Source organism: Lates calcarifer, linkage group LG23, assembly GCF_001640805.2.
Source record: "Lates calcarifer isolate ASB-BC8 linkage group LG23, TLL_Latcal_v3, whole genome shotgun sequence".
Lineage (NCBI taxonomy): Eukaryota > Metazoa > Chordata > Actinopteri > Centropomidae > Lates > Lates calcarifer.
In genome coordinates, this window is record NC_066855.1 from 12,992,223 (window position 1) to 13,013,267 (window position 21,045).

Here is a 21,045-nt window from a genome sequence, read left to right on the forward strand (position 1 = left end):
AATTTTTTGTCTCGGAGCTTTCACAGTGCTTTCCCTGTGAGATGCAGCTGAGAGGTGGGTAGTAGCTAGGCCACGTGGACCTCACCAACTCAGTTTAATCGAGCCAAAATGCCAAATATTGAACATATATTTTGGAATGTTGGTCAGACATAGCCAGAACTTTTACGTTACAGTCGGAACTTGTAAATGGTGACCCGGAAAAAAAAAAAAACAAGTAAGGGGACCTTGAGTCATTGTCAAATTACAAACAGAGTTTTGCACGAATGCCTACACCTTACAGAAACTAAACTGAACCCATTTGACTTTAAAACGACTTGGAATGTGCGGGACACACTGTTCGAACCTTGCATTTTATTTTGAAGGAAAAGGAGTTGATTTCCGGCCTCTCTCCTAATACCCCGTGTTCAACTTGACCTAATGAGCTTGATAGGCGCACACACTGTAGCAGCCCACACTGAGTGTAAATTTGAATATTCCAACACAGCCTTCACACAGAGATGTTTTTATGAATTCATGTGTGGGAAAAAAAAATGCAGACCCAGTTGAATCTGTTCTCTGTGTACAGAACACACATCAGAGTAGTTTTACTTTGAACACACTAATATAATTATCCAATGTATTCACGAGCTTCACAAACAGCTTATGACTCAAGCTGCATTCATCGTGACACACAACATGATTATACGGACCTACATAAGGACATGGACCCATGACACATTCAAACAGACTGGCTCTGCTCAATTATGCTCTTCAGTGTGACCACTCTGCACTGAGCTGCCTGACCATCCACTTCAGAGCAAGAACCAGGCAGAGAACAGGCAAACAAAGAGGCTGGGTTCCTGAAAGCTTTTTCACTCTTCACAGAACGAAATTTAAGTATAGCATCTCAGGTACTATATGCTCTCAGCATTCAGGTTTAAGGTAGAGTCTCAGCAGCACACAGGCTACTGATGCCTTATAGCTATCATTTGAAATAGGAGCATAGGTTGCAGCCTAGAGTCATGATGCCCAGAACACTCAATTTTCTCCTTTTAGACTCAAATATGAATAAAAATAAAAGAATTCTGAGGAGTATTTCCCTGCATGCTGATTTCACTGGAACTCAACATTCAGCCAAAGGATGTTACAATGATCTTTTGCTCTTTTTAAGAACCAGGGGAGTGCTTGGAGGAAGATGATAAGGCACAGGGAGCAGCAGGCAGTAAAATAGGACTTTCTGTTAGTGTGCTAGAACAGATAGTGCTCAATAAATAAATCTCAGCTTTATGGAAGTTCTTCCATCTCACCTCTGTTATTTTGTCAATGTAGTTTGGGGAAAAAAACTGTTTTTTAGCGTTGCTTGGACAAAAATTATACAACCACACATTTAAATGTAAATTTAATAAAAGAGATCTAAACATAACTCACATATAAAACACATATAATTAGTTTTGAATATAAAATACACAGTTGAAATATAGAGAACTCAGTTATGTTTCATGTCACATTGCAGAGTAAAACCATCTTTGTGGATGGACACAGCTACTTAAACCAGGAGAATAAAGTCATCTTGAAATAGAGAAAAAAGCACACACTGTAAATAACATTCTTCAAGCAGCATCCATGGTTCATAATTGTCTTATTCTACTTTCTTGTCTAAATTTGCTCGTTTTAGAAAGAAGAAAACAAATATAAACCGTGGGTGCTTTTATTAATAGATTCCTACAGTCCAAATACACCCACACATGGATATGCGCTGAGATGAAATAAGGTTTATAAAAATAGTCAGTAGTGATCATTTGTCTTCTCCAAGACACCCTTGCAAATTTAGATGGATGAAACAGCTGGACTATGAAAGAACTCCAACTTAAAGGCTAATGAGTAAAATAACAATTAAGGGTGATGAAAAGAGCATCTGCTCTGTTGTCTGTTATTCCGAAAATAAATATTCACACGTCTCACTTTTGATTTATGCCCAGCTCCATCATGTTGCTGAGCAGCACTCTGAGCACACTCACTTTGGATCAAAACACACAAATCTAAATCTGCAATGGCAGGCCCCAGTCCATCATGAGACAAAGACAGAGACAAAAGCTCCATTCAAATGGACACCGTCCATTAACAGGGCATTTCCAGTGAGAAGGGGTCACATTCCTTAGTCTTACAGCTAATAGCTGGCACTGAATAACAGCAGAGCCCATTTCAGGCTTCCGTCTGCTTTTTGGTTGTATAATGAGGACGGCTGAAAACTGTCCTGGATGGGGGACTGTGGAGCATAATGAATTATTTTGTCTTATATCACTGTTCCGCATCACATGAGATCATGTGAAAGTGGCTGCGTGAAGACATCGGTGCTTTATCGTGCGGTGAGAGGTTACTCTGCATCCCATTACGTGAAGTGTTCTGGAGAGAGAGGCAATTTGCAATCAAGTGAAAACACGGTAACACTGATAAACAGCTGGTTTAGATGCTACATCAAAAGGGTATCAGTGTGATATTTGATTACAGCCAAAACAGAGACATGATTTCATACATTCATTTTGGCCATCTTCATTTGTTTTTGTATACCGCAAGGGTGGCAAGGACAGATGAGTCACAGAGGTGAGCATCTGTTTTTCTCAAAGGAAAATGAAAAATCTTTGCCAATCTTTCAAAAGTTTAACAGCAGTCAACATTGTTTCGTCTGCCTTGGATTTGGACATAGCAGAGTTGCAACAAGGGAAAAGGTTTTTTCATTGCGCATCTAACGAAACATATTTTGGACAGAGGAGTCTTTGGGGATTGTGAGAAATCTTTCAAAACAGCAGTAAGTGATGTTAGGTGACCTTCTATGTTTTTGAAAGATTGCCATGCACTTATTTTTCAGAAAAAAAACAGATGTTGAACTCTGTAACATGAGTGTAATGGTGATACACGAGAGAAATGAACAAGGGCAAAAGCCGAGGTAAGACTAGAGTTATATCATGACCTACATTGATATTTTGACTCATGTTCAGCACAGTCAAAGGGCAAAGTTCACTTCTGCAATCTGTTATTCAATGCTGTAGGCTTTGTCATGTTATCATCTTCATCTGTTGCCAGTCATTCAGTTGTTGCTCCTTTGAAGAATCTGATCCAACAGTTTCTGCAACAAGAAAACAAAATACTCAGATTACCAAAACACATTAGGGTGTAGATCACCAGTCTTGTCTGCATAAAAGCCCTGTAGCTGTTTTGCAATCCAGGACAAACACACACACACATATGCTCTTCAAGCCTCAGATGTGAAACACAGTTCTGCACAAAAAGCCTGGAGCGAGGAGGCCCGGTCCCCGCTGTCCTCTCACCCACACCGTTCAGGTTTTCCAGCTCCTCTTTCAGGACCCGCTGGATCCTCTGGCAGGGCCCCGTCTTCCCCGTGTTATCTGCCACAACAGCAGTGTGGGTGGAGCAGCTGTGTGTGGGCAACCACTCTGTCTGCAGCTCGGCTGAATGGTGGCACAGCACTGTAGCTCTCTCTGCCACTGAAGGGGCTTTTGTTTCCTCGAGGAACGCAGGCCTCACACTCTGAGCACAATGAGACTGTTCACAGTTTCTCTCTATAATGAGAGAGGGTGTGGGGTGCAGGATGCAGAGTGAACGCAAGTGACTACAATTACTCTGGCAAATAAAACTCTGTTCTTTGGAGGATGATCATTTTTGACTGTAGAATAAAAAAACACCCACACCCACTTGATGAGATGAAAATGCCTCTGGAATATTTTTTTAAGGTCAACTTTTCTCATCAAACTGCAGGGATAAACACACAAATAGCAAATGTTTGGCAACAGTGACCTCTAGTGGTACAATATAATCATAAATGTTTGCATGTTTTCCTTACTCTTACTGTTTCCATGATGTCTCTTTCCTGAGTTAAATACAATCAGAGCAAAATCAAACACAACCTCTATGACAAAATATTCCTGCAGTTATTCAGTTATTGTTATCAGAAGTCCCTATATTGGAAAATTTAATAAAACAGATCTAGACATTTGTCAATTTGCTATGTGGAATATGTGATTTAGACTATGATGTTGAATATGTGATGATGACCAGATATGTCAAAAATGACCACAAAATTGTTTCATCAGAGCACAACTATTATAAGCCAAAGAATAAACATGAGGCTCTGTTGGATATTATGTATCGTTATTTCTTAATAAGCCCACCAGACCACTCTGTCTGCTTCAGTGGAAACAATACACCATGCATCCCATCCACCCTCAGGTTTTTGTATTAATGTCCTTTAAGTTCAACCTCATGTGTCCCACTCAGTGCTAGTCTTTTCAATTAACCATAACAGAGTTGGCAGGCAATTTAAAGCTATTATTTTCAACAGCTTCACCACTGCGAAGAGAGAAAAAGCTGCATTATTACTATAGCCCTTTGGTGTTGGTCATTATTGCCAAAAATGTTTCACCCTTTGCAAGGTTTAATTGAGCTTGTAGGAGAAAGGTGTGTTATTACTTGCCCAATTGCCTGTGGGTCATATACTCAATTAATGTTCTGTTCAGTGTCTCAGGCAAGTACTTGTTAATGCTATGGTGAGCTGTTTTGTGGTTATTTGTTTTATTTCTTACCTGCATGTATTTGGTGAGTCAGTGCATCAGTTCATATTTATCTAACTTCTGGGGAATCACAGTAACCAGGAGTGATCTGACATATTTGGAAACCACAAAATTAAAAACAAAATGATATGGATTTGAATGATGTTCGGGGGTTCACTGACCTCATTCGCTTACCTTTCCTTTGACAATACTGACACTCAATACACAGATACTAAACCCCAAATTTTCCATGATGGCTGTGCTACCGGTATGTGTGAGCGCGCGCATGTGTGTGTGAATGGGTGAATGTGGCGTGCAGTTTAAAGTGCTTTGAGTGGTCACTAAGACTAGAAAAGTGCTATGTAAGTGCAGTCAATTTACCATTTACAAAAGGACATATGGGAATTACCTTTTTGAAAAGGTCGACCCGCTGTCTGTTGCTCAAACACACCTCCCTAGTCTTCTCTTCATCCTTTTTCCTCTTCACCTCTGCAGACATGCTGTAACAAAATGATTGTTTGATGCCTTTTATGATTATTGGTAGAGTTGCTGGTAAAGAAAATGACTAATTTAATTGCTGATGTTTTAAGAAAAATAGTACCAATGTACCTATCATACAAAAACAATATTTTTCAAACAAGAATTGTGTCACCTACAATCCTCTTAAAGAGCGGTTTTGCAGATAATTTCCAACAGTGGGATACAGTCATTACCTCTCCATGCACCACTGTATATCAACTATGTACATCACTATATTCTGTAACCACAGTCTAAGATATCTTCTGAATCAATAGGTGGATCTGCCAGGAATAAAATAAACAAGTGAGGCATGGAAGAAGGAAAAAATATAATTACAGAGCAAAAGTCTTGGCAGAGAAACAAGAGCAGCTTATTTTGTACAGAGATGTCATTGATACAGACTCTCCCTTCTCGTGTGAAAGTGATGCAAGAGATAAGGATGAATCTGCCTACAAAGGAGAAGCATCTGACAGTATGGCAAGGTAGAGATTGAGACGGAACTCACCGCTTGGATCTGAGCTGCATCTCTTTCCCCGTAACAGCTCTATCTCTGGGTTTGAAATGGTTATCTGGATTCACGAGCATGTACGCACACACACACACACACGCAGAGACACACACATATACAGGATAATGCTGATTAAGTTGAAGGCTCAAAAGCATGGCAATACTGACAGCTTCCTCTCTTACAGTGAAAAAATGATCATGTTACAATGTACAGAAAGTAGGGACATGATTATTGTAAATAAGGACATGAACTCATGCATCTTCTCTACTAGCATTTAAAAACATTTTAGAAAGTATAATTTTCTATCAGCATTATGCAAGAACTGTGAGTTCTCATAAACAGTTATAAAAGCAAAGGGTGTCATCAGATTGATAAACACTGATGAAATATTCAGTGAAATTGTGTGATTTTTTAAAAGAACTCTCTGACCTAGCCCAAATCTGTCACTTTCCCAGCAGTCACTGACCTGCTGCTGTATCTTTCCATTGCAGCCAGTAGAGGGCAGAGAGAGCTGCAGAATCTCTGTCACAAATCTTTAAATTCTTTATTCTCTACTGTGAAGCTCGGCGCTCTGAACGGAAATCTCATCAGTCAGAACACTGCATCAAGAGCTTAATGACATTTGAAGGTCACACAAGTATTTCCACTGAAATCCATCGCTGGCAATCATTCTGAAATCTTGTTATTTAATAGAGGAGCACTTGCATATATATTAAATAAAGCCGTTTGTTTCATTCTTACTTCGAGTGCCTTTTATTGTGTTTAGTCTTAGCTTTATCCAGTGTGCAAGATCTCTCTCTCTTTCTCTCCATCCTGAATACAATACATTCTTTTCTTTGTCATTTCCTTTGTGCCTTTCCTTTGTGTTATTTTAGATATTTGTGTAGCTTTTATATGCAATTTCTGTAAATTAATTCCTGTACTGACACAATCTTAATGCAGTGTTTGCCTGTCACTGAGTGGTTTTGGAAGATCACCCTGTCTAAAACTTCTGACTACTCAAAATTTGGGTTTTTTTCCGAGCAGAAAATATATTTAAACATATTGTATAATTGGGCAAAATGTTACCTATCAGTAGCTTAATCCAAAAATATTGGTATTAACCTTGAAAAACAAGACATACTGGCTGATGGTTACCCCCATGCATCTGTATGTGTATGACTGATCATGTGGGAAATAACCATTGCAGCTACACAGGCCTCTGTGGGTGCTGGTACAGTACCATTCAGAGAGGTAGACCGGGCACTGTGGGCTCTCCTCTGCCTGAGAGCAGCAATGGACTGTGCCAGCTCCCTCCTCTCCTGTGCTCTTCGTTCCAGTTCCTGCACTCTGCCTTGGGAGCGACTGATGAAGTCTGGTCTGGACCTCTGCAGCGCTTCCTGACCAAAAAAACAAAAACAAAACAAAACCTCACAAATACTGCTGTTCTTGACAAAAACATTTAAGCCCAACCCCTCACTTTCAACTCCCTCTGCCCCAGTATATAAACCTAGGGCATCCAATGGAAAACTCCTTCGTTCAGTTATGCTCTTTCATTGACACTGGAGTATATTCCAGTGTTTGTCAGCCTGGGGTCAAAATTCCCAAACAGGACTAAGATAAACCAGGGAGTCATTAAATAACAACATAGGAATTTAAAAACAAACATTCTTGCTACAAAAAATACATTTATTTTTTTCCAGCTTTCCTCTAATCTTTGCTTATACTGGTTGCAACACACAGACATATGCTACAAAGAGACATTTTGAAACCTTTTATTTCAGTATTTTATTAGCTGAAAAAATTACCCCCGCACTCACCTGCAGAGAGACAGTTTCAGGTGACCTTTCGGGGTCGAGACTCAGCGGAACAAATGCAGCATGAACCAGGTTGCGACGCTGGACTGGGCTTTGATCAGGATGTGGTTTCATACCCATATCCGTCACTACCAAGGCAGAGAAAATCAAATTGTTTGTGTGTCATTTACACCTGGTGTGGTCACACATGCCTGACTGCAATGCGCGGTTGCTCAATAGCCCTCCGGGGCCTGCCATGACATATTACCTCTCGGTATGAATCAAATAGGCACAGTATGTAAGAGCAAAGGAATTTCACTGTAGCCAGTATCGATCAGAGATGTAGCTGTGAAAACAAAGTGTTGAGCTTGCAACATTTTCAGTTAATTGCAACAAAGATCAATGTTTTATCACATAAGAAATTATGATTACGTATGAGGGGAAGAGAGGGGTAATAATACCAGTATTTCCCAGGGGTGATGCAGTAGAGTCCTTCTCAGAATTGCCATTTGGTGTTTTCTTCTTACTAAGCTGTCTCTGGAGTTTGATATTTGCTATGATCGCAGCAGCATTGAGTGCAAGCACTTCCTCTGGAGACTGATGCTGAGTTGGGGTCTGGAACACAAGAGGGTTTTGACGTAACTGAAGAGCAAGTACAACAATGACACAGGCTGTCATTGACCTTCCATTTGACTGCTGTGAACCACCGGCAGATATTAACTCTATTTCATAATATCCTGCCTCATTTGGAGGCTGACTGTATCAAACATTGAATTTAAATTATGTTGCCTCCGGCCTCTGTAATTAATTGATGACACACTTAATGAATGTGATTAAAGAATAATTAATAATTTCACACAGAGAAAAGACATCATGAAAGAAGAAGCACACTCACTCAGCAAAAAACTCCCTCCTCATATTACTAATTCACCTGAATATTCAGCATTTTTAAACAGTAGCTTTAGACGACTGTTTTAGCCATTTTACATAATCAAACACTCGTTTCTATCACTTGTGAGGACATCAGACTGTGAATTCAGAGCTGTAGACTTGAAACTTGAGACTTCATTCAGTGTTAAGTCACAAAAATGAGGATTTGAGACTCGACTGCTTCCAGACTTAAAGCAATCAAATCCTAATTTTTTTAAATCCTGCTGTAATAAAAGATAAATAAGACAGCAACAGCTAGGCTTCACATAGCCCCACATCTTACATATTTGAGACTTGTGACACAACTTGGACTAACCAAAACACTTACAAACTGCTCTGTATTGATTCCTTGGAGGCTTAACTTGACCTTCAAAGAATAAGGTTTGATATTATGGGAAATCTGTTTTTTCACTTTCTTGCCAAAGGTTAGATGATAAGATCAGCACCCATCTTTCTAAATATGAAGCCACAGGCGGAATATGGTTAGCGTAGCCTAGCATACAGACTGGGAGTGGGGGGAAACAGCTAGCCTTGATCAGTCCAAAAGCTCTTCACCTTTGGACAGAGCCAGGCTAGCTCCCGTTTTGTCTTTATGCTAAGCTAAGCTAACCATCTTCTGGCTGTAGCATCATATGCAATCGATAGATACAAAAAAGATGCCAAGCCTATTTCAAACCATAACTGAAAACCAAGTCTCAAACCCAAAAGTAAATAGATAACTTTGTGTGACTGGATTTTGACCCCCAGATGACCAGTTAGTCCCCACAATGCAACTGTGCAAACAGATTTTTGTCCCCACAATGTAATTACCACAGAGGAACACACACAAACGTAATAGCTGCATTGCAGGATCTGGATGTCCAAAATTGATTCTAACACATCCTAATACTTTATTTTCACCATGTTTAGCAGCTTGTGATTTCTCTGCCTACCTTGCACTGCAAGTGAAAAGGGGGACTGGAATAGATTATGCATGCAAAGAGATGCGTGGGAAAATGAAAGAAGGTGAAAATGAGAAAGTGTCTGTAGGTGCTGATGGGCCTCTGCGTCTGTGGCGATGTTATTTGACATCAGCGTAGATATCTGGCTGTGAGTGTCAATTGCGCTCACGGCAGCAGATAAAGGAATCATCCCAGTACAATCTAATAATGCCTATCAATAAGACATCAAAGGTGAAAGACAATATCAAACCTGAGAGTTCAGACCCAGAATTCTTAATGGTGTGTAATAACTTCAGGCTAGAACACACAAATGGCACAAAGGAAGTGTATATTTAGACACAGCTATCCTTTGAAAATGGAGATCAGAGACAAAGGGAGCCTGTGTGCTGACAAGAAGACTGTCAAAGTGGGACTTAGAAACCTACCCGGGGCCTTGATGAGAGTTAGACAGGGGGACGCTCTCCTCTCCGGCGGCGGCAGTCTTTCTTCCTCGCCTCTGTTTGGCGTGAGGGCATCTGCCACTAGCTGACCTGTTTCTTTCACTGCTGTTCCAAGGCTGATGAAACTATCGTCCGAGTTCACAGGGTTGATATTGGTCTCTTGTGGAAGCTCAAAGCTCCATTTCCTGGCAGCCGGTTGTGTCACATTCTCCTTGCTTGGCTCACTGTGTCCAAACACATTGCCATAGCAGCTCAGTGGCCTGTGCAGCCTGTCCGATCTCCCTCCAACAGCTTTCGGAGAAACCTCTGAGGGAGCTGCTATGGCAGGAGTGTTGCTCACAAAAAGACTCAGTGTCGACCTGTGTAGTGTTCCACCATTTTTCTCTGGATCTGAAGTGGATGTGTTCTGTGCTACAGTAGGGTTTGACCTCTTTGTTGAATCTAAACGGTGATATGAAGGCACTGCAACGTGTTGTGAATTGTTTCCCTGTCTCCATGCGTTGTTGTCCTTGTACGCTCCCTCTGTGTAGCTGTGTCTGTACTCCGGGTGCCTCATCCCAGACCCTGCCTTGGCTGTAGCGTAGCTCTCCCTGTGCTCCGTCACTTTGATGATGGTAGCCTTTCTTCTGTGGACCACTGTGTCCAAACCATGGCTATCTGGTAGTGTACCTGCCCTTTTTGTGCTTGGGACAGGGCTGGACATCACCCTTTGCTCCGTCACTTTGACTATCGTGGCCTTCCTCTGCACAGTGACATGCCTGGAGTTTTGGTCCATTGGTTGCTCGGTTAGGGGCGGAGAAGGGGACTTGCTGGACTGGGAGGAGTGACTGCAGGTGTCAGAGCCAGGCAGACTGGCTGATCTGCTCACTTTCCTGGAAGAGATGGTGATGGAGGAGAAGCCAGCTTTGCTCTGAGGGATGAGTGTGGTCACAGCAGAATGTGTCTGTATGTGCGAGGGCTGTGAGCTACTGTTTGTTCTGAGCAGTGGTGCTGTTGCCCTTATGGGCTGGACACTGCTTGTCCTACGCAAAGGAGCATGGGACCTGTATGTCTCTGTGCTGCTTGTCCCTTGCAGCAGAGCGTGTGGTCTGCTGGGCTCAGCAGAAGTTGTTCGATGGAGAGGAGTATGCTTCAGGGGCTCTACGCTGGTTGTTTTCACCAGAGGGGATTTCCTGTTGGGGTCTGGGTTGGTCCCTGAGGGGAGCTCAATGGACTGACTACATCCAGGGGAAGCTGACACCCTGACAGTATTCCAGCCTCTCCTTAGAGCTTGCCAGTCTACAGGTCTGTCCTCTTCGCTAGCAGGAAAGCTTTGCTTTTCTGGCACCTACAGCATGTGGATAAAAGAGATTCTATGTGATGAAGATCCTTAATTATGCATGGAAACCCCATCCCACCCTCCTGTGTTAGCTGATGTCTCATGGTGAATGGTTTGTCATTAATCAACACAATAAAACAGATGTACATTCATCTTGCCAATTTGAGCTGTGGCAAATACAGAAAACGGAGCATAACCTCATTTAATATGGCATGAGATATTGACAAAATGACATCTCTCTAATGCTACATTTCAACAGCAGGTCAGCTGTCTTTCTTCAGGGCTTTGCTGTTTGTTCTTTAGTCAGATGACTCTCCCCGTGCTTGACACAGTGAATGCCCCAGTAGCAATGGAAGTAGCAGCAGGCAAAGCCAGCACACAGCGTGACTTATCCCTCACAGAATAACAATGAGACTCTATCCCCAATAGAAAGTGAGAGGCAAAAAAGCAAAGATTCTGGTCCTTGGGCTGGAGGATTCTGATGGTGTTTATGGAGCATGGAGAAACACTGATAGGTCCCTGCTGTAATCGCCAGCAGGTTTACGATGTGACCTCCCTGATACCTCATTTATCAGTGTTGCACAAACCATACCAGCACTCATTTCTAAGAAAAGTATGAGCTCTAGACTTGAATTCGAGAATGTGTTTATGTTTCATCACAGCTCTGACTGTGCTTTTGCACAAACACCTGCTGGTCTAAAAGAATATCTGTTAACAAAAATACTATTTACCTAAAAGAGAAAGCTAATATAAATGCATCCATATTTACTTATTTTATAGATACATACTCTAGTCCATTGATATATTTCTGAAGTTATGATCAAATATATACACTAACCCACAGACTGAATAACTACAGAGTATGTCAATTTTTGTCAATTACACCAAAAGTACAACAATTAGATGGTGCAAATTAAGGCTGCAGATGCTTTAATTCACTAGATAAATCTTGTCAAAGCTAACAGCTGCTGCATCGAGCAGGAAACATATTTTTAAAGAGCACATAAGTACTGGCATCTGTGATGATTCACAAAGCAAATAAGTCTAAGCCATCAGCCAGTTGTCTCTGAGTTGATCAAGTCATTTTTTTCTTGATTTCAGTGACTGTTTTTCTTTCCAAAGGGGGCACTATTTATAGACGTTTTGATCTTCTATATTTTTCTTTGATTTGATAGGTACAACTTCACGTTCTATAGTGTCACTTTTGTTTTCCTCACTTAAATTCTACAATCTGAAAAAATGTTTCATCTCTGATCCCCTTGGGACAATTTATCATTAACTTTTGTGTCCTTTCCTTCAGATTTTAAATGGGTCGCTTGTAAAAGACGTGATTATATATTGGTATAAATAAAACTCTCTCTTCACATAAATAATGGGTCAGAATGCTGTAGGAGCTCAGAAGTCCAGAGGGCAAGCCAAAGGAAACAACAAAAAATAAACACTCTCTTCTATCGTATACATGAACATGTAAAACTTTTGTGAATTCAGACTTTTTTCAACTTAGTGTTGATAAATGAGGCCCTTGATTTGTCCAATATTGTGAGTGTCCTTCCAAGCCAACACTGAAACATTAAATCTATCATGATTAGAAACTGAAGACACCAGCCTCAGCATCAGAAAGCATAATATAAGCATAACACTAGGAGTATGAGACATGAGTTCACCTTAGTGTGCAGGCATATATATTATGTACTCCCCAACTCACACAGACCCACTCATATCCATCATTATACTGTACTGCTGTAGTGATATGTCTTGGTTTATCCTGAGCTCAGTGTTCAAAAGAGATAAAAACAAACATATCAGAAGAGTTGTAAGTTACCTGTTTAATTATGGGAGGGCCTTGATCAGCTGTCCAACACTTCTTCACACCTAATGCCCTCGAACTGGTGTGACTTCCCTTCACCTCTCCATCTGTGTATCAAGGCAAAACAAACGAGCCACTGTCACATTCCTCTCAAGACATGCTCTTTTTCTCTCTCTCTCTCTCCCCCTTTTCTCTTTCACACACACACACACACACACACACACACATACACACACAAGACAGGCATTCCTCTGACAGTATGACAATGTTGACACTGTCAATAATTGACGTTGGCAAAGTAAAGTGAATCTAGCAACACCCCGGAGCCACTTCTCTGCCTTCTCAGGAGACATAGCAAGTTGACTGGTCTGCATCTCAGCCCTGACTGATACTCCATTGCCACCCCGACTGCCTGCCTGGCTGCATTTCCACCTGCTGCTGTTACCATGGCGACGGGCTCTCACTTTGGGATAACCCTTGAATGCTGCGCAGATAATCCGTGGTGTTTTTCGTTTTAAGGGAGAAAACTAGAGACGAGGTGGAAATTGCACCACTCTGCAAATACGATTACAAAAATGTGTCTTTAGAAGTACCGTTAGAGGAGTTAGGCCCTCCTGACACATTGTTCCACCTGCTGTCATCACTATATGCAAACCAACTTGCAGGCCCCATGAAAGACCTTCTCTCATTACCTCCTGCTGGCTGAGCTCAGTATTTTTTATTTTTTTTGAATCAACAGCTGACCTTAATACCCCAGAGGGAAATAAATGGGTAAGGCCATATGGCAAATACCCTCTCAAGTCCCCACCCGCCCAATTTACTACTCATCCCCATGGGTTTTATCTAAATAGTAAGTGTAAGCCTGAGTGAAAATTGGCCAGCCAGTCCAAACACAAAGGCCCTTGGAGCCCAAGATCCAATTTTATTATCATTTTCTCATTAACATCAAGCCATTTTAAGTTTGTTAAATGTGACTGTTATGGAGGGAGAGGGCAGTGAGTGTCTGCAATGAAACCTTGAGTCTGATTAAAACTACTTTTACAGGGGTTGTCAGCAACAACCAGAAAGTGAGAAAAAAAAAAGAGAGAAAAAGAATGAGATGGAAGGGGGGTGGGGGGGTAATTTGCTAGCTGGGGTGTAACTGTGTCAATTCTTGTCGGAATAATTGTGGTTGGAAACTCTGATAGTTCATTTGGTTTCAGACGTGGAACTGTGGATTTAAATGGACTGACGGCTGAGTGAAAGCAACTAGCATCAAAACAAGACATATTTGGAAGCGGTCCTGCATGGAGATTTTTCTGTTTCTTGCTGATCATTTTTCTTCAGCTCATTGCAGGGATTTCAGCCGTGGCCAATTTGTGTACATGCACCTGCATAGTTTTATTATTCACTGTGAAGTAACTGAAATTATGAATATTTATGGCCCATTTGATTGACTAGCAAGAGATTTATAATTGATCCAAAAGCATCACTGGAAAGATTGTGTGTCAAATGCAAAACCACTGTTTTTCTTCAATTATTCTTTGATGCATGAGTCATCATGCTTATATATGGCTTACAAGCATTGGTAAAAAAAAACAAACAGACAAAAAAAAATCTCATCTATATTGTAAGCCATATGGAGGCAGTGAATTATAACTAGTGATAGTCTAACATGATTATACTTTTCATTATGTCACACAGCCTGAGAATGTGGCATTTAACTAACTGTATATGATGTTAATAAGGCGTATGCTTCTTAAAACACCTACACTTTCTATCAAAGTTCCTTGCTGCTGTGTATGGATTACTTTGATTTCTTCAAGCAGCCAGAGCCTTGCCAGGATTATCTATGTATAAACAAGGACAAGGTTGAAAGATCAAACCCCAGATCAAACCCAGAGAGTGTGGGTCTACTGTGTTCAAAGATTAACAGGGCTCCTTCTCCAATCAGTCTGAATCTTTCCCTATCTTTCTGCTTCTCGCTTCCCGTATTTCTGCTTGTCAGCTTTCAGGCCTTAATAGCGCCTATTTCCTTTACCTGCGATCCTGCCAGAATACCATGGCAGAACAATCAGGACCGGTTGTACTTGAAATTGACTTTGTTTTGGGGGGTGTTGTTTAAAGTGATCATCCAGTCTGTCAGTGTGGAGCGTCTGAAAGAGGACAGGGGCAACACCGCTGCAAGGAACTGATTAGAGGCAGGTAAACTGTGTGGCAAGTCAGCCCTGAAATAAGCTTTTGTTCTCCCCCCTGGCTAACCAGGCCCCTGCAGTTACCTCGTGGCCATATTTGTTCTGGCACTGATCAGGCAATAAACACCAATTGAAATGGAACCTTTGTGTGTTTCTGGGAATTTTTTTGTTGTTGTTCAAGAGAGTTACTTCATGTTTTTAATTTTTTATTTATGCATTGCTTTAAGGTATCACTCTTACATAATGATCACACTTGCATTATTGCACATTTGTAGGAAGCATGGGGTATTTTTTTGCTATACTCCGCTGAAAACACAGCCATTAAAAACAAGCAATTGTAAAGCATTGTCAGTACATACCCTCAGCCTTTGGTGTCGCTTGATTAGTGTGAAATGTTGGAGTGATGGGTTGTTTCAGTTTCACCTATAAAAAAAAGAAGCCTTTTAGAGGACATGATTTCACCAAAAACTACCTTTGCAGTAATATCTGACCTAAAATAGTAATTTTTTCCTTGGAAAATTTGCCATCTGATACATTTAAAAAATAGTTTGACATTTTGTGAAAAAAAAACTTTTTCACTTTCTTTCCAAGACTAAATGAGACGATCGATATCACTCCCATGTCTGTAAGGTAAATACAAACCTAACACTACTGCCAGCTAGCTTAGCTTCTGACTGAAAATATGGAATAAACTATCCTGGCTCTGTTCAAAGGTAACAACACATACCAACACTTCTAAAGGTCACTAATTAACATATATATTCAGTTTGTTCAAAATGACTTTTGAAAACCAAAGTGTAAAACAGACTATGCTAGCTGTTTATCCTTGTTTCCATTCCTTGTGGCAAGCTAAGCTAACCAACAGCTCAATATTTACTTTGCAGGCAGGAGAGTGGTATTGATATTCTCATCTAACTTGTTACAAAACAATTCCTTTTATCATAATCTCTCAGGTCTAAGGCTCATAAATATGAAAAAACAACCTTTAGTTGAAGTTACTGTGGTGAATCACAAGGGAATGGATGTGCTTTGTGACCTCAGTGCAGTCACGCCTCTGGTAGCACAGCAACTTATTGATTCTGAAGTCATATTATCAGTTCACTGGGTAATACTCCCATTGAATGGTCTCTGTACATTGACTTGCATCCTCGCAGGGCACAAAGCTCAATCTCTGCTGCCACAGCTCCAAATGAATCGTAAACCTTTCGAGAATGTGTGGAGTTCCTGCAGAGTAAGCTGTTTCAAAGGATGCCAGAGCTCTGCCTTCTCCCTGGGTAACTGAGACTTGACTACAAATGGCTCTCTGTGGCACAATGTGTGTTTTAGTCTTCTATACCTAGCACTATGCACCATCACCTCCATCATGCAGCACTTTCATTTCAGACTTGGAGAGCTTACACTGTCTCACTAACATGTAAGGATCATTATCACGCAGCCTGAGAGGATGTCAATGCCAAATCTGAGTTCAATCAGTCCACTTTGCAAAGACCTGTTTTAAAAGGGTGATACCCTACAGAACAGACACAAAAGTTGTTTTACAAAGTTTCTCTGAGAGAGAAATTCTCAGCACTCCAGAATAAATCTTCCCTAAGACTAGAGGGACTGTATTCATCTAAATTCTCAAATCTAAATATAGACAGAAGAATTCCAGAAACTGTGGCATCAGAGAGTGCTCAGTTAGACAACTTTCTGTAAATATGTTTAGGCTCTGTTAGGTGTTATGTGCTTTACCTGGCCAGCAGAGTGGTCCAAAAACTGATTTTGGTTGCAGGCGTCTGCCACCATCATCACTCTTCTTTGGATTGGCAGCCACCCAATTTTGACTGGAGAGAGATAACTGAGTTGAGCCTGCTCCTTCCTTGGGGCCTGCATGATATGAGCTCTCTCCCAGCTTCCTCTGCGCTCTGAAGGAGAAAAAAACCCAGTCTGGAGGGAATCCTGGCTGCCCAGCGAACTCTCATACAGGCTGGTGCTCCCACATGAAGACGAACCCCTGCTGAAGGAGGGGACCCCCTGATGTCTCCAGGCACGTCCTGTTTGCTCTTTGTTGAGGGCTGGCATGGACGTCGTGCGGTCATTTAAAACCGGAACATGATCACCAGCTGGGTCCCTGAGAAGGTCGTTCTGCATCCTCTGCAGGTGCTCCAGCCAGCTGTCTAGCTGGCCACCTTCGATGGCACTCTGGGGCCGAGGTGCACGTGGGGGGCGAGAAACACGGGGCAAAAAGTCCCCCTCTGGTATTAAACTCTCCCAGTAGGACTCATCTCCTGATCTCCTCCAGCCCTGGAGCTCTTCGTAGGTGGGCAGCTGGCCTGCGGAGAGTCATCCCTCTGGAGCTCAGGTAACCGCTCACAGCTCTCGAGTTTCAGCCCACAATAAAAGCCCTTTACAGTGGAGGTATTAATGAGAATCCCCTGGCTCAACTGGACTTCTTACCATGAGGCATGCCAGAAATGCACTGCAAGGAATTAGTTGCTACAAGAATGCTTGAGGTCATCTTTGTTTCAGATCTGTTATGAGAAGGTATCGGAATACAAATAAGAATGAGAAATAGGCGGAAATTATTATAGATCATTAGACAATGCACACAATTTCTTTGCTTTCTTTTTCCACATTGGTGCTGATACTATTACTTACCAGTTACTGACAAACCATCCTTTTTCATTTGCCTCCAACTCTCCTCTGTCCTTAGTTTTTAGGAAGTAAACACTCTCTGTCTTGATACAAACTAGGTGCTAGTGGGTACTGTCTCCAGTCAGGCATGTAGCAATGTGAGGGATGCTTTGGCGAACAAAAGAGTTACTGAGCGCAAGGGCTGAACATCCAATACAGGGAGGGAGATGGAAAGTGACACAGAGAGGGGTGGGCGGGTTGAAGGAAAAAACAAACACTTGTTGATACGAAGCTTGACGTAACAACATCTCCATCTAAACAAAGGACATCATTAACACTCACCGTTTTAATTATCAGACCATCTTATTTTGGGTTCATGCACGACAGACACACCATGCAACCATGTGTGAAAGGGCGGATCAAACTTTCTGACATTCAGGCGTCCTCACAAATGATATAGCGTCACTAATGAACAGATTATCCATGTTATTCCATGACTCACTTACTGCTTCGGCAATCCTCTCTGTTGAATTCCCCCTGTTTCTCCTCTTCCCTGTGATCTCGTGGTTGGTGGCTGATGATGAGGCATGGCTATCCTCAAGCCTCTATCTAAGCCATGTGACTTTAGCAAGACTGTCTTAAAAATGGGTCACTGTCCTCTCGGATAAGTAACTGTGACCCACATGACTTCCCACAATGCGTGAGTGAAGGGTATTTACAAGACAGAAGAATCTGCTTAAAGCTGGAGGCAAGATTCTGCTTCAGAATTTATTTAGAGGGAGTTAAACGCAGATCTGCAAAGATACAACTTCTCTCCCAAAAAAAGGAATTGGCAGTTGCTTTGATGTTTAATGAATTTCAGTGTTTCTCAGTGGATTAACAGTCCCCAGATGTCTTTCAAAGCAACTTCAGTCCCATTCGGTGGAATAACATTTTGTGAATGTCTTTCAAAGACGGAGATAAGACAGAGATATCTTAAATATCAATTGCTGTGACCTGCTTTAAAACACCTTATCAAGCTGGGAAGCTACATGCAGAAGGAATATGCAATGATGTAAAGCAATTTGCATCTTTTTGTCTGCTCTGCCTGGGAGATAACATCAAAACAAATCAAAAACTCAACTGAGGAAGGACAAATTGAAACATGGTTCAAAAGAGGTAGTATCTTGTAGATGAGAATAAGTTTGAAAGCAGCAGCGCCCTCTGTTGGCAGTGCTCCAACATGACAAGTGGAGGAAGTAAAAGAAAAGGAGGGCATGGGGTCAAAACTGTGAGAGACTTCTCCTAGAGTGGGATTTAACAACAGGATGCAATATTTGTGCAAAGAGGATGAATAAAGATGAGCAGATTCAAATGTGTGCACCAGGTGCATCCCTCTGATGTCTTTTATTTAGCACCCGCAGCTCTGAGAAACAATTCTTATTAGTTCATTACATCACTGCTCAGGGTAACTGGCTAACTTAGGCTCCTGTAGCTTCATCATTAAGCAGGAGGGAAGTGGACATAGACCACATGAATTCTAATTCTGTGATCTATGAGACTGTCAAAAGAGCAATCTTTCTAGTTGTAGGCTGTGCATATTTTTCCAGGTAGCACCATAAATTGAAAGAGACACATACTTACTTTCAGGAATAATATGATAATTTCTGATTTTTTATAGAAATTTAAACTTATTAAAATAAGTTGAAACTGTGCATGTGTGTGTGTGGTCTTCATTATTTACTCATTTCAAGGTGAGTTAAGCGAAAAAGATCTGATTTGAACAGTTCTATTTCCTTAATAATAAAAGCTGACATTCATATGCTTTGTCTTCTTTATCTGTGTGTTTACCGTTGCAATTAGTAATATTAGCATCACTTTATCTTTATTTCATTTGTATCATCACATTCAGTATAGTAATCCCATAATCCATTGAATCTGGGTTCTTTGTTTTTGAGTATTGTGCATCTTTTTGCAAGTATAATACACTTTGTATGGCAGAATAAAACAAAACTATTACCGTTACATTCATTTTTTAAAAAAAAATTCATAGTAGCATGAATGTGTTGGTAATGTTTCTATAAGTGATGTATGCGAGAGAAAACGTGTATTGATAGATATGAGGTATATGCAGAGTTTACTCATCGTTTGAATAAATGAATGCCATTATTAGAATAATGTACTTCTTCAAATTAATATAGAGTCAACGAATCACCGATATCAAACTTTTAATCGGTCATGTAGTTTCCGCTTAAGTCTGCAGAGCAGTGGACGTTCAGCTGTATGAACGCCTTCAGGGTGAAAAAGTTGTGTTCCCTTCCTCCCCCTTGCGGAGCGTCCTGTCACTGGTGGAAAATGGCTGCTCGGAGTAGCTCCTCAAAGCTCAGAGAAAACTGAAAAAAAGTCTACCCTAACAACAAGAGGTCACACCTGGACCTTTTCTAACTGGCGAAACGACAACTCGGGGAAGCCTCGACACTGAGAATGTCTCGCTGGGTGCCCACTAAAAAGGAAAAGTATGGTGTTGGTACGTAAGAAAACTTGCATGCTCCATCGTTAGCTCGTCCTAGCTCTCTGCTCTCAGATTGCACAAGTTTGGGAAAGATTGTTATTAGATAGGATTTGCCTCTCGTGGGGGCTGTGTATGAGATTTTTATGTTTAATTTGCCTTAAGCGGAGGGGGATGCAAATCTGTAATGTCGATCGGTCCTTTGCCAGCCAGTTTGCATAATAGGCAAAACAAGGAATGTCTGTCTTTTGTGAGGAAGAGGACTGTGTGTGGATTGGGAATTGTTAGAGGCGCGCCTAGTTGTAGCACTGTTTCCTGTGTTGTGGGGCCTCCGCTACAAAGTAACTAGCTACTAACGGGCTACGCATGAATTGTAACGGTTAAGTTTGTTGGTTGTTTGTGTTTGTTCCTCCGACTTTCACACAATGAAAGCCCTTTGCTGTTGGTTATTTATTGTCACTTCCTCAAATGCTTTGAAACCAGGCGTCCTTACCTGAGAACGCTGTCCCGTTTAGTCTCCACTCTCTCCTTCAGGGGATTATTTAACCTCAACGAACACACACCCTCACCCAAAAGTATCAGTTTCTATCGTTATAGTGAAGAAAATATTTGGGAAAAATACTACCCGCCCAACATATACTCTTGTGTACCGTTGTAGAACTGACATTAATATTTCTATAACTAATTTAGGGCATGTTTTTGCTACTTAATTTACTGTCAGCTTTTAAAATTAAGCCATTGCATACATTTGTGTGTTTTTGTTTCTGTGACTAATTGCTTTTATTCAGTTACCAATAAATCATTTAATTCCCAGGACCTTTAGAAATTGGCATTAAACCACAGGGTTCCATTTGTTTACATGTTGGCCCAGGGATCACAGTATCTATGACTACTTTTGGCATTAGTTTCCATTTTTGCATACATTTCCATATCTGTTTACACAACAGGTACTACACTTAATTGTAAAACCGCCAGTTTTTAAAAAATG

At 41.2% G+C, this 21,045-nt stretch overlaps 3 protein-coding genes across 5 annotated transcripts in view; 1 reads left to right on the top strand and 2 right to left on the bottom strand.

The window, feature by feature from the left end:
• Positions 1-547: 547 nt before the first annotated feature.
• LOC108899063 ((E2-independent) E3 ubiquitin-conjugating enzyme FATS) lies at positions 548-8,044 on the bottom strand. 2 transcript variants are annotated; one of them, XR_007809223.1, is made up of 7 exons: positions 7,808-8,044; positions 7,371-7,495; positions 6,794-6,950; positions 5,569-5,632; positions 4,954-5,044; positions 2,952-3,103; positions 548-2,382 (listed from the first exon to the last, which is right to left on the bottom strand). XR_007809223.1 is itself a non-coding variant. In XM_051066399.1 (6 exons), exons 1-6 carry the CDS (start codon positions 8,022-8,024, stop codon positions 3,065-3,067), a joined length of 693 nt encoding a protein of 230 aa, XP_050922356.1. In that variant the 5' UTR covers positions 8,025-8,044; the 3' UTR covers positions 548-3,064. The 2 variants fall into 2 exon arrangements, 1 of the variants encoding a protein (XP_050922356.1); XM_051066399.1 differs by having other exon boundaries at positions 548-3,103.
• A 1,427-nt stretch (positions 8,045-9,471) lies between these two features.
• LOC108899062 (uncharacterized) lies at positions 9,472-18,123 on the bottom strand. Of its 2 annotated transcripts, XM_018699328.2 has the most exons (6): positions 17,912-18,123; positions 17,594-17,771; positions 16,688-17,466; positions 15,316-15,379; positions 12,798-12,889; positions 9,472-10,984 (listed from the first exon to the last, which is right to left on the bottom strand). In XM_018699328.2, the coding sequence occupies exons 3-6, from the start codon at positions 17,084-17,086 to the stop codon at positions 9,560-9,562; spliced, it is 1,980 nt and encodes a 659-aa protein (XP_018554844.2). In that variant the 5' UTR covers positions 17,087-17,466; positions 17,594-17,771; positions 17,912-18,123; the 3' UTR covers positions 9,472-9,559. The 2 variants fall into 2 exon arrangements, with proteins under 2 accessions (XP_018554844.2, XP_050922357.1); XM_051066400.1 differs by having other exon boundaries at positions 17,594-18,123.
• Positions 18,124-19,860: 1,737 nt separating this feature from the next.
• dock1 (dedicator of cytokinesis 1) overlaps positions 19,861-21,045 on the top strand; it is a 167,794-nt gene continuing 166,609 nt past the window's right edge. The window contains 1 exon segment of the mRNA XM_051066127.1: positions 19,861-20,075. Coding sequence (XP_050922084.1) covers positions 20,033-20,075 — 43 coding nt within the window. The 5' untranslated portion in view covers positions 19,861-20,032.

Bases quoted from the DNA above. Each gene is read 5' to 3' on its own strand.
- LOC108899063 (XM_051066399.1), bottom strand. From the start codon at position 8,024: ATGACAGCCTGTGTCATTGTTGTACTTGCTCTTCAGTTACGTCAAAAC. The intron at 5,633-6,793 runs GTACTGTACCAG...TCGTGAATCCAG, and splicing joins CCGGTCTACCTCTCTGAATG to ATAACCATTTCAAACCCAGA. The intron at 5,045-5,568 runs GTGAGTTCCGTC...ATTTTGTTACAG, and splicing joins ATGCAGCTCAGATCCAAGCG to CATGTCTGCAGAGGTGAAGA.
- LOC108899062 (XM_018699328.2), bottom strand. From the start codon at position 17,086: ATGCAGAACGACCTTCTCAGGGACCCAGCTGGTGATCATGTTCCGGTT. The intron at 12,890-15,315 runs GTATGTACTGAC...CTTGATACACAG, and splicing joins AGCGACACCAAAGGCTGAGG to ATGGAGAGGTGAAGGGAAGT. The intron at 10,985-12,797 runs GTAACTTACAAC...CACATGCTGTAG, and splicing joins GCCCTCCCATAATTAAACAG to GTGCCAGAAAAGCAAAGCTT.